Genomic DNA, 14,686 nt, shown 5'->3' on the forward strand with positions numbered 1-14,686 from the left:
AGATCCGCACAGGATCTGTGTGGGATAGCATTGCTAGCAGTGCTGAATCCCCTGTGCTGGCAAAGAGGAAGGACAAATGCTACTCATGCAAATACTAACATTTCCCTTTCCTTACACCACTATTCCAGGAACCTGGAATTTAGATGCTAACCATGTTTGTAAATAATTTGGGAACTCAGAACCATGAGTATTAACCTGAATGATGACTTGGCTCGTTATGGTTTTACTGGCTGTACAGTAATTCTCTTTTCCTCATGGAACCATCTGCTTGCAGAAAAATTGTTTGTGTTATAAATCTCAGTCACTTATAGAGCTCAGCATCCTCCTGAGAGACGTTTGGATGGGTACTCCTGAAGTTTTTCCTTTTGACCATTCATGATAGCAGTAGCTACCAAGGTTTTACATCTTTGACCCCACTTTCTGTCGCATTTTCAGGCTTATGTCTTCATTTCTAGTATTTAATGTTCAGTATGGTGTCAGTGTCACCTGTACATGCATTACTTTTAGTTAAGGTCGCAACCTTTAATTTGGAAACCAGCAGTCCGTGATCTTTCTTACAGCAAGTACTGACATGAGAAGATTTCTTGCCTCATGGTCTTACAGGGGCACAGGTTTACTAAGGGAGTTAAGAGGGCTTTAGCAATGACTTTCATGAAATACATTTCCATGTTGTACTGCAGATAAGCAGTATGCACACCCACCTGATTTCAAACATGTATGAACATGTTTGTGGTGTTATAAAAATGGTAAGTCCAAATGCTGAACAAATTGAGTTAGGTATCTCTCTTCAGCGATTCATTGGAATGCTGATATCAGGGTTTAAGTATTTAAGTTCAGGTCCTCTACGTGGTATTTGGACCCTATGATGAGGCAGCAGACTAGGAAATGTCAAGGAAGAAAAGCAACATGCATGTTCCAGTGATGGAAAAATGCAGAGAAGTTATTGTGACTCTAATTTGCCAACTAGTATGAAGGAAGAAATGTGAATTTCTGGGTTTAAGGTGGTTTTGATCCACCAAGTTTTCTGTTGACTTTAGACAATGGACCTTGGCCCCACACTGTAGCCAATGGGTGTGCAATCTAATGGGGTCCTATCCTAGAAAATCGCTACTCCATTTGTGACTGAACACCTCCCAAACTCACTCAACAATGATGGTGGATACCTTCAGTCATACACACCAGCAGTACAACCACACTTGAAACAAAGTTCTTTTTGTCATGTCAGCAAAAGTTAAGAGATTTGGTGAGCTGAATCCATTAGCTTAAAACATTTTAAATTCATGACTATAGCACTGAGTCAAACATCAACAGTTCTCGTAAAAGGAAAAAAGTTCCCTTCCAAGCAACAGCGTAACTGACAAAAAGTGAAAACATAGATAGTTGACTGTAGTTTTGAAATCAGACCCACTGGCCAGTTGGACAGTCTTAGGCATGTCGATGATTCATCTGACACGGAGTCCCAGAGAATGAGTTCTTGTGGGCCTGTTCATTTGGATGTTGATGTAGGTTTCTATTTAAATCTGCAGCTGAAGTGTGAATTTATCTGTGACATTTTTAAGATGGTTCACGAGGCCAGAATTTGACTAATGATACTCCTACTGATCTCCTGCTAATTTTGGATTTATAGGTGTTGTATCATACCCAAACTTATAAATGTCTGTTCCTTTTTTTTTTTCCTTTCCAGTGTCTCTTTCTCTGTTTCCTTTTTTTTCTATTTTTTCTTTTTTTTTTTTCCAGTGTGATCTCTTTTTATTTATTTAAACAGACTTCACTGACAGCAACAGAATGACTGTCACTGAGTTCAGTAGTTTGGCTCAGGACCAACTGTACCTGTTGCTGACAGTAAAAGGAATGAAGAAGGTGGTAATGAAAGTTTCAGTAAAGCTTCTCTGATTGTGGCCAAAGTATTCCTTAGGTAATGAGGTGCAGCGGTAGCAATTTCCTATACTGATACCAGCTGTGGCATAACCTCCCTACCTGCACCTTGGCATGAGTAGGAGGAGATCCCATTATCACATGGGACGTGCTCACTGATTTCTTTTTGGTGTGTGTTGAATTTCCTATGCTTTGTCTGTTACCTTTCCCTGAAAATGTAGCTGCACTAAACCTTAAAGTGTGTTCTTTAAAATAGAGCTCTGGCTTAAAGTATTAGTGAAATGATAGGAAAGAGAGAGATTCTTGAAGTATTACTCATTAAGACACTAATCAAATGATACACATCCTGTACTGGTTGGATGCACTGAGAGTTGCCAGAAGTGGGAAGGAGTTGAAGCTTTGCAGAAATTCTACTGAGAACTCTTAGGAATTGAAACACTGCAAGGTTTTAAGCTAAAGTTTGACATGCATGGATGGAAGCAGCAGCTCACATCTGTCAGAATGACTGCTGCTTTCCTGATTTACAGTGATGAATCCATAGGTATGAAAGCAAGGATGTATTTGTGAGAGAAGAAAGTTTGAAGAATGTAACTTATGCACATTGTTATCTTTGGGCTTGTTTCCTATTTAGCTGTACACTTGTCATTACTTCATTTTTTTCCCTTTTTTTTTTTTTTTCAGATTCCCAGGAAGGAAACTACAAGTCAGAGGTCAACAGTAAACCCAGGAAGGAAAGGACAGCTTTCACCAAGGAGCAAATCAGAGAGCTAGAAGCAGAATTTGCTCATCATAACTATCTGACCAGGCTGAGGCGATATGAGATAGCAGTAAACCTTGACCTCACTGAAAGACAGGTACTGATGCAAAATAATGGACTGTAAATGCTTGCCCAATATTTACCAGTGGTTAGTAGCTCCTCACAGTAGACCTCTTGTTTATGTTACTAATAGATATGTTGATATACCAGATTGAATGTTTATAACAAAATGATATACGTTTATTATCTCTTTGCTATGCAAGTAATTTATATTTTTATATATATCATATACAGATTAGTTTCATCAAGTAGACAGAGATGGAAGATAAAAGAACAAATAATGTTAAACTGGTGCACATCTTTTCTGATCTATCCACACCGACGTGGCTGAAGAAGTGTTAGGTCCCAAATACTGCATCGACAAGCAGTTGATCTGCCTGCATGCAACAAATATGAGCATCTTGTTTTAGTCTATTAAATATATGCAGTTGCCATTTCTCCAGAGTTTCTGAACATCCTGTTTCCAGATGGCAGCAAGAATGGGAACACCAGCAAAACTGGAATACAGGCATTTTTAACCACTTCATCTTACCCTGCACTGTGAAAGCAGAGGAGACGATGGAATTTCTTATCACTGTTATTGGTTTCCTGCTCACCAAACCCTGGTCCGGGAAACACTTCTGCACGTGCTCAAGTTTCATCATGCATGTTGTCACATTGATTTCTAATGGAAATATTCATGTTAAGCATGTACTGAAGTGTTGCAGGATCTCATCCCAACACACTAAATAGGTAGTCAAGCCACATTTCAAATAATAATTACATCAACATACACATTTTAAAAATGTGTTTTAGTAAAGACATTTAGAATATTGCACTCAAGTACAGCAAATCTTACCAAATATCACTGACAGTTTTACCATTAAAATTAAAAGCTTTTTGCCTGCTGATAGACAGTCATCCTTTCTTCAGGAATCAATATTATATTGAGGGATCACTTTAGATATAATCAGTAAGATGACGATATATTCAAGGGAAGGTGTCAAAATAGCAGCATGATTTGTGAACTCTATTTCAGAGAAGTTTTGCAATTTTCTTGAGTTTCGTTAGCATGTGCTGTAAGTAGACGTCTCAGGGAAAATCCAGCCTTTTCTATACATCTGAAGACACATTTACTCACGCAAGCAAATGAAACAGTTTTTTTCTTTGAAGGCTTGTAGAGAATGGCTGTCCCTTCCAACTTGTCAAGAAGCAGCCTGTAATTTCTCTTGACTTGAACACATTGCCAGGTTCCACTGGGGTCATTTTCACTTACTTAAATATGTTTGTTGTGTTTGTAAAGCACACCATTTTCTATCAAACAATTGATAAAATTTTGCCTTTATCATTTCCACTTCTAAGATAAGCTGAGGCAATTAGATAAGCTTGCACACCTGATTTTGAAAGCTAAAAGGGAGGAGAATGAATTCTTGTCTCAGTGACAAAGGTAGAGTTCTCTGTGGAACTGAGCAACGATAAATAAGTTTTAAAAACTATCTGCTTGCCAGTTTGATGGGAATCAGTCAGCTGAATTCATAGAATCATAGAGTGGTTTAGGTTGGAAAGGATCTTGAAGTTCCAATGTCCCTGCCATAGGCAGGGACACCTCCCACTAGACAAGGTTGCTCAAAGCCCCATCCAAAATTCAGAAAACATATCCTCACATTTAATAATGGTGAATTTGGCCTGGAATTTAACTATTCTCCCTGATAAGTTCTTTATTCTTTTCTTCAAAGATCAGGTTGAGTAGTAGGACTAAATGAAGAGACAGTTCACTATCCTAAAGGAAACAGTTTAAAAGCATTTAACATACTGAAAAGGGACAGGTAAATATTGAATGTTGTCTCTGGAGGAGAAAAGGCAGCCTGTGTTACACAAGTGCAGAGAATTCATATTAGTCATGGGATCTCTTGCTGTTTTCTAGCAGTCACATAATGTTGGTTCTAAGCATTCTGCTGATAATTGTGATAATTCCGATAGAATTATAATTAGTATATCTAATTATGTAATCTAATTCTTCTCTGCTTCCCCAGATTATCACAGAGTGACAACTGAGCTGCTAGAGATAACTCCCTTCCTTCCTTCCTGCTTTCTTGCCTTCCTTCCTGCCTTCCTGCTTAAAGCCACCCTTACGTAGAAAAGGAAAGCATTAGGATTTTTAGCTTGATAGAGTCCAATTCTCTTGCCACAATAAAATGGCCTGAGAGAAAAATGTAATGATAGCATAAAAACTGTATTATTAATTGGAAACAAAAAGAAAATTGAAAGGACATTCTGGACATATTTTTCAGTTTCTGCATCATACTAAGCCAAGTAATGATGTCACTTCCAATGTTGTCAATTAGAAATGTCTCTTTTTTAGATCAAATATGCTGCTTTGGTGGAAAAAGTGGTGTAAATAGGCATGGAACTGGGTGTGGGTTTCCATGGTGTATGGCAGTCTTAAGCTGAATGCAGTAAATCAAAAGGCTTGACTCTTCTTCCATACTTGTTTTACATCAGTATTCCTTCAGTGACTTAAAAAAAATACTCCAGGGTCAACCTGGTGGGACACTAACATTTCTTTTTTTTCCAGTTAAGAGACTGAACTCATATTCAGGACCTGTCTTTCCATCATTAGCAGAATGAATGGTTATTCTTGAGTGGAATAAGAACACTTATTTGTTTACTTACTACTGTTATTACTTTCTTTTACTAGCTGTCCTAACTGATGAGATCATAATTGATACCTGTCTTAAACAGATGCAACAAAACCAGCACTTTCTCTAAAATTATTATGACTGAATTAAAATAGATTGAATTCCAGAAAAACATTCTCCAGTGAGGTGACATTTTTAGAAAATTGCTATTTCTGGAACAGTTTTCCTTTACTATTTTTCTCCCAAATGCTGCATTGCAGAAAATGGTACCTGATAGGCAGCAGTTCCTTTGTTTGAAATAAGTGAACACACAAGTGATAAACTTGATCTTGTCACAGGGGCTGTAGACTTATATGTGTTGGAAGCTCTCTTGATCTCTCATGAAACATTGAATTTGCACACAAAGAATTGAAACCTGCTCCAGAAAACACCATGACAAAAACCAGCAGTGGGTATCAGGTGAACTAACATATCTGCTCAGAAAATAGGTTTGAGAGCAGACCTAACCCCTGATGGAATGAATTGTTTAGCATAAGTGTTTTTACTAGGTTTTTAAAAAATGACAAGCATCATCTTATTCAGAGGGCAGAAGAACAAAAAATAATCTGGGGAAAGTATTTTTGGGTCATCCTAAAGTTACAACTTTCAGTTATTTCCCAAGATGTGAGATAAATCACAGAGCCTATTATCTTAAGAAAGCTCTATCTTCCTCTTGACTATGGTGATAATTTCAACCATACGGTGCAGCTTAAAAGAGGCACTGACCAACTAACACTTCATAATTACCTTTCTGGCATTTAAACAAGCTGTAGAAAAAAACATATGTCTGACCATATTAAAAAAGCTATATAGGGGTATTAAAGTTTTCTACAGTCATCAAAGTAAGGCTCCATTTGACTCTTGAAACAACTTACAAGATCAGTTCAAACATAAATGACTCATGGAAGGCCATTTCACAAAAATAATAATGAGAAAAACCCCTCACAACATATGGATCAGGAGAAGGAAGTAATCCTATCACTCCCTGAAAAGGAAACCTGAGTTACAAGACAGGAGGATGAAATGAAATAAGTGCCTCAATTGCCTAGATATTAAGAGTGCACTTTGAGAGCATTATAAGCACATCTGGTGGTAGGATGGCTCTATTATGGTATTGTAAGAATTCCAGCAGTATAGGTACATATAATTCCTGCTCCATCTCTTATAGAGTGCACTCACAATCCCTGCTCAGCCAGCAGTTAATAATTTTCAGCTGGCAGGCCTCTATTATATTTTGAAGAGCCAGTTAGACTAAAAACTATCTTAGCTCCCTAGATATTTGTAACCTTGACAAGCGCATTCTTGGCTTTTTTGTACATCCAGATAAACTTGGAGAAGGTTCCATGCAAACTTTTTAATATCTCGCTGTGGGATGAGGAGAGGAAGCAGCTGCAGTGGGGTATCAGAGGCGTGGCAAAATGGACATTTTTATGGAGTTGGTCCTGCCAAATATAGAAAGAGTAGGAGATCTTTCCACCTCGCAAGATCTTTTTGCATGGAGCTAATCAAAAGAGTAATGTTGCAGTTCTGCAGGCTAGCTAAGGTTACCGGAATAAACAGTCCAAATATGCAATGCTTCTGTTTGCCAACATAAACGGAAAATCCCACCTAGTCAGATTAAATTCTGCTGATGGCAATGAGAAGGTTTGTTTCTTCTTAAGTTTACTTTCAATTACCCACCCAGAAGCCACCAATCATTTATAAAAGGCCTGAAGCCATTGATTTTGCATAGACAAAGGACAAAATTTTGTCAAAATGAAGGGTGCTTTTGCATCTGTGTTTGGCTTCCACGTATGTGGTACCAACATGGGCTGAATGACAAAGGAAGAAGCTTTGCAATGCCTTTTTCTACCAGAAAGAGAAGCAAACAGCGTTATTATTTAAATGCATTTGGGCAATGTTGGTTTAGTACCATAACCCACACTGTAGCACTGCATTGTTGTGACTATACAAATAATAAATGAAGTTTTCCATTAGAAAAGTTTCCTCCAGACCTGGTCACCTCAATCCTTCATCAGAAGTGTCTTCATTAAAATCCTTTTCAGCATCGCAGAACTCAGGAGAGGCCAATCACTGCATTTTTTAGACTTGACTGGTAAGGTAAGACTATCTCCCTTTAGTTACCCGGGTGAGAAACCAGGGAGTTCAGTGTTCCTCAATTACTCAACCACCTCTGGAAGAGTAAATGTCTCTCCATGCATCAATACAACATGACTAGCTTCCTGCTTTAGGAAGCCGAATTTCTACGGTTGGGTGGTGAAATTATTCCCCTGTATACTTTCAAACAAAAACAAACAATGGATTGATAGGACAAGCTTGACCATATCTGTCTGACTGATTGTGCTGTCACGTCTTCTGTGAAAGGCAGCTGCTCATTTCAAGCTTCCATGTGTTAAGCACTCTCGACACGCACTATAATAATGAGCCCGTGTGGCTTGAAATCCTTTGGATTGTTTGTTTTATTTAAAGTAACACTCTTAATAAAATAAAGCTCACTAATACTTTTATATTTGTCTTGAGCAATATAAATACCAGCAGTAAGAGTTACTGTGCTAACTCGGTTTATTCTTTCTTAGGAAAGAATTCTCCTGGCAAACTTAATTATAACTCGTGCATAATTTTGATTTGTACGATAATTCTTTTTTAAAAAGTACATGGCAAAACTTCAAACAGCATATTTACTTTTGCAGTATTGATTGAATGTGAACAAGCAATTCCATGTGCAAAGATCCAAGTGCCTCAAGCTGTTGGTTGTGAATGGGCCCTACACCTGCAGGGAAACCCCATGAGGTTCTGGGTGGGGAGAAACCTCTGTCTGTGCCAAGCAGCATATGTGATATGGACAGAAATATTAGCAGCTTATACAGCCGCTTTTACAAAGTGAGTAAGGCTGTGCTGTCCCCTACCCCTACCCTTTCTTAGACACAAGTTGAGAAAGACATGTCTTCTTCTGTCCCCTGTTTAAGGAGATAAGAGATTTTTAGGTTTGTCATTTATGGTCACTTTAAAAAATAGAGAGAAGAAATCAGTGAGAAACAAATGGCATTGGAGAGGCAGAAATGAACATGTGGAATAAAAGAGATTTATTTTTTTTATGCAGGGCATTATAAAATACAGAATCTTTTTGTGGTCTCCAGTTTCTTCTCAAGGCAGGCCCTGCTGAAAACAGATGCAGCTTCTTGAGACTTCCAGATTTGAAGTCATGAACTGTGGAACCAGTTTAAGTGAATACAAATGAGGGTGCTTCTCACTTGGGCAGGGCAATGGCTTCCATAGCCATAGACCCCTGGAGAATTGTCATGGGCTGGTAGTCAGAGGTTGATTTCTCCCGTGTCCTGCTTCTTGACATTTGCCTTTCTTCGCACTAAAGTAGTAGCAGAAAAAAGCATCACCATACTCAGCCGAAAGCCAGTCTTAAATACCCACCGTCTTTTAACTTTCAAACTCAGCTGACCTGTGTAAAATGGGTGCAGAATGATGGATGTTAGAATTTTTTTTTGTCATGAAATAAAATGTTCTACGTGTGAGTAATTCATGCAGGTAAATGCCTTTACAAAGAGCCAAAGTTTAGCTGAAGGGGATCTTCCCCACCAATTACTTTTCCACCATGTGCTTCTTTTATAGATTTCCATATATATGCAAAGAAATTGGATGAAGGTAGACTCTAAAAAGATATATTATAGGAGAATAAGGAAGAGGGCTTTCTAGCAGCAGCCCCACAGAGTGCCTTTCTTTGCCTCTGGACAAAAAAAGAGAGACTAATTTTATAAAAAATACGCCCTTAGATTATGTACAGTAAGCCAGTAGGAGGAAAGAACCTGAAATAGTGTGTCCCATTCTGTTTAAGGTATGTTAACCCTGAAGCCTAGTTAAGAGAGGTTTTGAATAGGGAGGGTTAGCTCTTTGATCTTGAAATTAATTTTGAAGATCGCTGGTGGAGAAGGTGGCAGTTCTTTGGATGGAGTAGAGGGAGGTAAACTGAGGGCTTTCAAAGACTTCTGAAACTGGAATGAAATACTCCTATCACTGCTCTCCTCTGAAATATAATGTCTATTCCATCCCTGTCTAAACGTGGGAGGTAGAAAGGAGAATGTATCACCTAAGCACTACCCAAACCTCAACTGACTTCTATGTAATGAAAAACCAGAACTCACTCCTACACCTTCCTGGGTGCCAAAAGCTCCAGCTGTCCTTTGTGCACCTGCCAAAACCTCCCCTTTTTCTCAACAGCTGCTGCGAAGTACTCGTGCGCATTTAATGCAAAGTCCTGTAACGTAACACGGAGCAGATTGCTTTAAATCAGTGAGCAGGTGACTGAAGCAATTTTAATCAGAAGGTTCTGGTACCACTTATTAATTTCCAAAGAAAAGTTAATTTTCTCCAATTCAGGTATTTTGGTACTATTTCATAATAACTAAGATGACACTTAATACTCAGATTTATTTAAACTGGTTTTAAGCTCAAAATATATTTAAGATTTTTAAGAGGGCTTTTTTTGGAATAGAAACTGGAATTCCTTTAAATCATATAAGGAAGAAAATTAAGTTTAACTAAATAAAACTACCTTAACTTACTCTCCCATGCATCCAGCGTGACTGAAAGCCAGCTGAACTATTTAAAATCTCATATCGTCTTTAGTTACTGAATTGAACTGATAATTCTGACTATCATTTCTGTAAATCATTTAAACTAATAGGTTTGATTCTTCCAAACCCTATATTCATTCATAGGCTAGAACAGGAAAAGAAACTTGCCCAGTTTATATTCCTATTTGCTTTTATAACTTTATTGAATAAATTAGCACGAAAATACTATCTCTATATATGCTAAAAAGCTACGTTTCAGCTGTATAATACCAGTGATTTCTGTAAAGTTCAGGAGTTTGTAACTTTCTTTAAAACTTGGCAGCGTAAGAGTACTATCTAAAAATAACAGGAACGCTTTCAGTGCCAAAGAAAGTTGAGCAGTAAACTTTTTCAATTTTTTTAATTTTGAAAAGTCAGAATTATTTTTTGTCATCCACATGTTTGTCTGCATTAGAGGAAAGTAAATTGACAGATTAAAAAAAAAAAATAACAAAAGAAAATGGACATTGGCTGACCAGGGGCAGAACACTTAAAAGGTTTGGTGATATCTTCCTGACACATCATTTAGGTATAATAAAACATGGAATTTGGAATACTAACTTCAAAGACTCATATTTAAAAATATGCATCCCTTACAGCAAAACAACAGTTTCAACTGGCACAGTGCTCTTATTTCTAATTTTTAAGGTTTGCAAGATATCAGGCCTCGAATTTTAATCTTGTTTGGGACTCATGCCACTAAAACCTGGAACAGAAAACCTAATTTTAGGAAAGAATCTTTCATTTCATCTTTTTTAAAGAGAAATGTCCTTTTTTCTTAAAAGAAGAAAGACAGCAGGCAGTGCAACTAAGGTAGTTTGAATTCAGTCATGCTTTCATTTTTCAGAGAAGAATGTTTTTATTAAGAAAAACTCATTAATTCTAGGAGGTATCTGTTTAGTTTTTCGCTGTAAGTACAGAATGCTAAAATCCCATGTCAAAAGGAAGTATCTGCATTATACAGAGCATGGCAGAAGTCAGCTGTTCTCAAAGTTAATGTGCCTGAAGAGCTCTATTGAAGAAGGAGTATTAAATCAGAAGTTTAGGTGATACGCTCATTTGGAACTAAAATGATGCATTGATGTCCATATTATGAAGTTGTATTAAAGATACGCATGCAAGACAGCACATAATGTGGCCCTTAAGCCTACTAAGGACCTATATATCATAAGCATATAATGATTACTTTAGTAATGTAGATGCTAACAATGTCAAACCCCTGTTTTGAATCTCCTCCCGTGATTCCTACAGAGCAGACGTTAAAACAAATTGGTCACAGTAAAAACATTTCTCTTGTACATCAGGAGATGCTCAATGTGAAATCATTTACTCGTATCTTAAGTAACAGTCTAATCATCAGATGTGGAGATGCAGATGCTAAACAACTTGTTGACTAAGGGAAAAGAAACTGTGCTTTCGTGCCAGTAAGCAGATGTGCTTAATAGACTGGCTCATAAGTGCTGATTTAGAAACAGCTGTTAATGCTACCATCATCTTTAATATAGTTCATTCCCCTCCACTTCCTTTGTTTTCCGTACATACATATGCTTGCTCTATACATTAAAGTTGTGCTAGTCAGAGGGTGGAGAAGTGGGAGTGCATTTTAATAAATAATAGGCAATCAGGACCTGATTCTGGGAGGTGGTGAGCACTCTCAGCTCCTGCTGGAGCTAACTTAGGCTTGAAAAACAGCATTGAAAAGGTTCATATAACCTATGGTGTCAAGTTTGTCATAGCGGATCTTTAAACTAGTTTAAAAGGATATTGTTTTTGCAAAAGTTGTAAATGGCACAAGCTAGTTCTTTCCCTGGAAAAAAGTTCAAGAGTTTTTCAAGTTCACTTCAGTAAGGGCTTTTTCTCTCTCCTTTATTTTTATTTGAATTTTTTCATTGTTTTTTTTTCAGTGATGCTCTCCTTTCTCTCACTCTTTCTCTCTCTTTCTCTCTTTCTTTTGTTCTCTCTCCTCTTTCTTTCTCCTGTCTCCGTTTTTTCTCAGGGTGTTTTGTTCTGATGCATATTTTGTGCAACACCCCTAAGTTTCAAATGAGTAGTGTGTTTGAAAAGCACAGTTTTCCCTGAATCCAGATCAACTGACACTCTGAAGTGCTTCACGCAAAGTTTGCTTCACTTCCTTCCCATTACTAAAATATAGCTGGATCACATATCAGTAACAACTATACCCTCCATAATTGACTCTTCAGCTCCAAAGGAAGTTCAGAATTCCAGTATCTGAATTTGATCTCTAGAGGAAATAACAAGTGAAGGACCTGTCTCATATTATTAGCACATGACCATTAAAGACTTCGTCTAGAGTCCATTGAACTGGATGGAAAAACTCACACTGATATTGGTGTACTTTGGATCAGGTCAAAAGTGGACTTCAGTACTTTATAATGGACGACATAAAGAAATATATAAAAAAAACCCCTAAGATATTCCCTCATGTGAAAGTCCCTCTGTACATTAATGCACCAAATGACATCAAAATAAATGCGTAAAATTTTTAATAATAAACTTAAATATAATTGATTTCTAGCTTTTGAAAATAATCTTTGACATATCAGGTAAAGAAATTTCTTATTTGATATTCTCTAAGTAAATCAGATGCAGATTATTTGAAGTCATTAATAAAAAAAGCCTATAACTTTTTTAATTTTTTTTTTTTTAATTGTTACTGTTTTCTCTTTAGGGGAAGCCTGACAGGCTATATGCCAGTCAGTAGTAAATACTCTCCTGTGGGAGTGCCAGGGTTACTCTCTTTTCCTATACTCAGGAGAGTGCATGCAAAGGTAGCTGGAATCCTTTTAGCCCTCCTTTCCTTAAATGCCATGTTTCCCAGACAGTGAGTCATATGCAAACATTGCGTTGGATGATGGATCCTCTGAGGAATTTATAAATGTATCTTGTGCTTACTCTTGAAAAGGGAAATCATCGTCCTTTAGCTGATTCAGATCAATTATTATACAGACGCTGACCTAGACTCATCCCTGGTGCAGGCATTTCAGGGTATGGTCTGATGAGCTGGTCTGAGGGCAGATGATCTGAATGATGAGGTACTCTCCAGCCTGTCCTCGGCTACTCGTTACCTGGAAGCTGGTGCCACTCGGTTCTCCTGCTCCTGCTCCTGCTCCTGCTCCTGCTCCTGCTCCTGCTCGAGGAGACAGACTGCTCTCGATTGTGGTTTTGTGAAGTGTCCTGAATTATAAAAAGTAGCAGCAACAAAATGTTGTAAGAAAAAATGGAAAACAAAACCCAATAATTTATTAAACTGCAGTCAAAAAAGTCAAGGGAGCAGATGTGAGAATTTAGCTCTGTCTGTGAGAGGAGAGCAGAATGGAGCACCTGCATCAGGAGCCAGGAATCATCCTGCTTACGTCTGTCCCAGCCAGAACAGTTTCTGACAATGACTATAGGAATATTAGTTAGTATCCAAAAATGAAATGGATGCACCTGGAAGGTGGTTTGTCCGGATCTCTCCTGTTCCAGTAAGTTAAAATGGGTTGAATCCAGGGTGTACATTGAAATTTTTGCTTCAAATGCATCACTGTTATATTTCTTGAAACCCCTTTTTGTATACACTATCGTTTTGGTTTAGCCCTTCAATGCTGTGACTTATTCTGTGAATTTTCAGTGACATAAAGATATCTGGAGAATTTCTTAGATCTTTTAAAAAACAGTCCAAGTCTATCATTTCTTCTTATCAAGTACAATTGTCTGGTCCCTTATTTCAGAAGAAGAGTGATAATATTCTGCGGTACTGAGTTGAATCCAAAGTCTATTATTTTTGATGTTTAGATTATGATTGCAGTTGCATCTATTGCAACTGTTTGGCACCAGTGTAGTAGTATCTTTTACAAGAGAAACTTCATTGTCTTAAAAAACCAAAAATAAACAAAATTACTTCCCCCAGAAAGATGCCAATGCTGTACCCTTTTGAAGACACCTCTGATACGTGACCCCAGGATGATAATTCCCAACATCACAGCAGCCAGTAATAAATACCTTCCCCTTTACACTCATTTCACTTTACAAGCCAGATTCTTTGGCTCCGATGAGTTGACTAAAGGAAAGGATGTGCTGTGCTTTGAGGTTCTTAACTAACCTGGAATCAGTTTGGTCTGTTTCCAAGTGATTGACTTTAACAGCTCACGTTGGCTTTAACAGGAATATAAAGTATAAAAAAATAAATATACCTCTCTTCTTTCCCGCATACACACGTACAGATAGTGACGTTAACTATCAGTTCAATTGTAGTAAAATTTTAATGTAAAATTCAAAGTGATAGTAAAGGTTAAACACTGCAGTGCTTCCTGGATGTATAAGACAGATTCAGCAAAACAGCATTTTTGTGGCTCTATTACTCATGTTGTACAATATGTCCTGCTGTGCCTGTTCCTTGCTGTTTCTTTTAAAACTCTGAAACACATTCTGCTAAATGCAGAGCAGGATACATGGACATTGCAAGCTTTCTTGCTTTCTTTCCAAGTGAAAAGTTGCAGACATTGTTTATTTTTCTGTGGAACCTTCATGTGAAGAGCTGCACAGACACACACGCACGAGATTTTCTTAGCAGCATTAACTCTAAATGGAGCAAAGCCAACAATCTTCTATTCATACTGTTTTCAGTGACAATATTTGAAGTTGATTTGAAATCAGTCTTTAATCTGGTCTAATATTTTTGACAGATGCTACAAACATTTTTTTTTTTTTTT

General features: G+C 37.6%; 1 protein-coding gene across 1 annotated transcript in view; it reads left to right on the forward strand.

Moving 5' to 3' along the window:
* The window catches only part of MEOX2 (mesenchyme homeobox 2), a 52,527-nt gene that overhangs the window by 35,476 nt on the left and 2,365 nt on the right, over positions 1-14,686 (forward strand). The window contains exon 2 of the mRNA XM_009887769.1: positions 2,557-2,729. Within this exon, the coding sequence (XP_009886071.1) occupies positions 2,557-2,729 (173 nt within the window). The remainder of the gene's footprint in view (positions 1-2,556; positions 2,730-14,686) is intronic.

This window comes from Charadrius vociferus, unplaced genomic scaffold (assembly GCF_000708025.1).
Source record: "Charadrius vociferus isolate BGI_N301 unplaced genomic scaffold, ASM70802v2 scaffold551, whole genome shotgun sequence".
NCBI classification, from domain to species: domain Eukaryota; kingdom Metazoa; phylum Chordata; class Aves; order Charadriiformes; family Charadriidae; genus Charadrius; species Charadrius vociferus.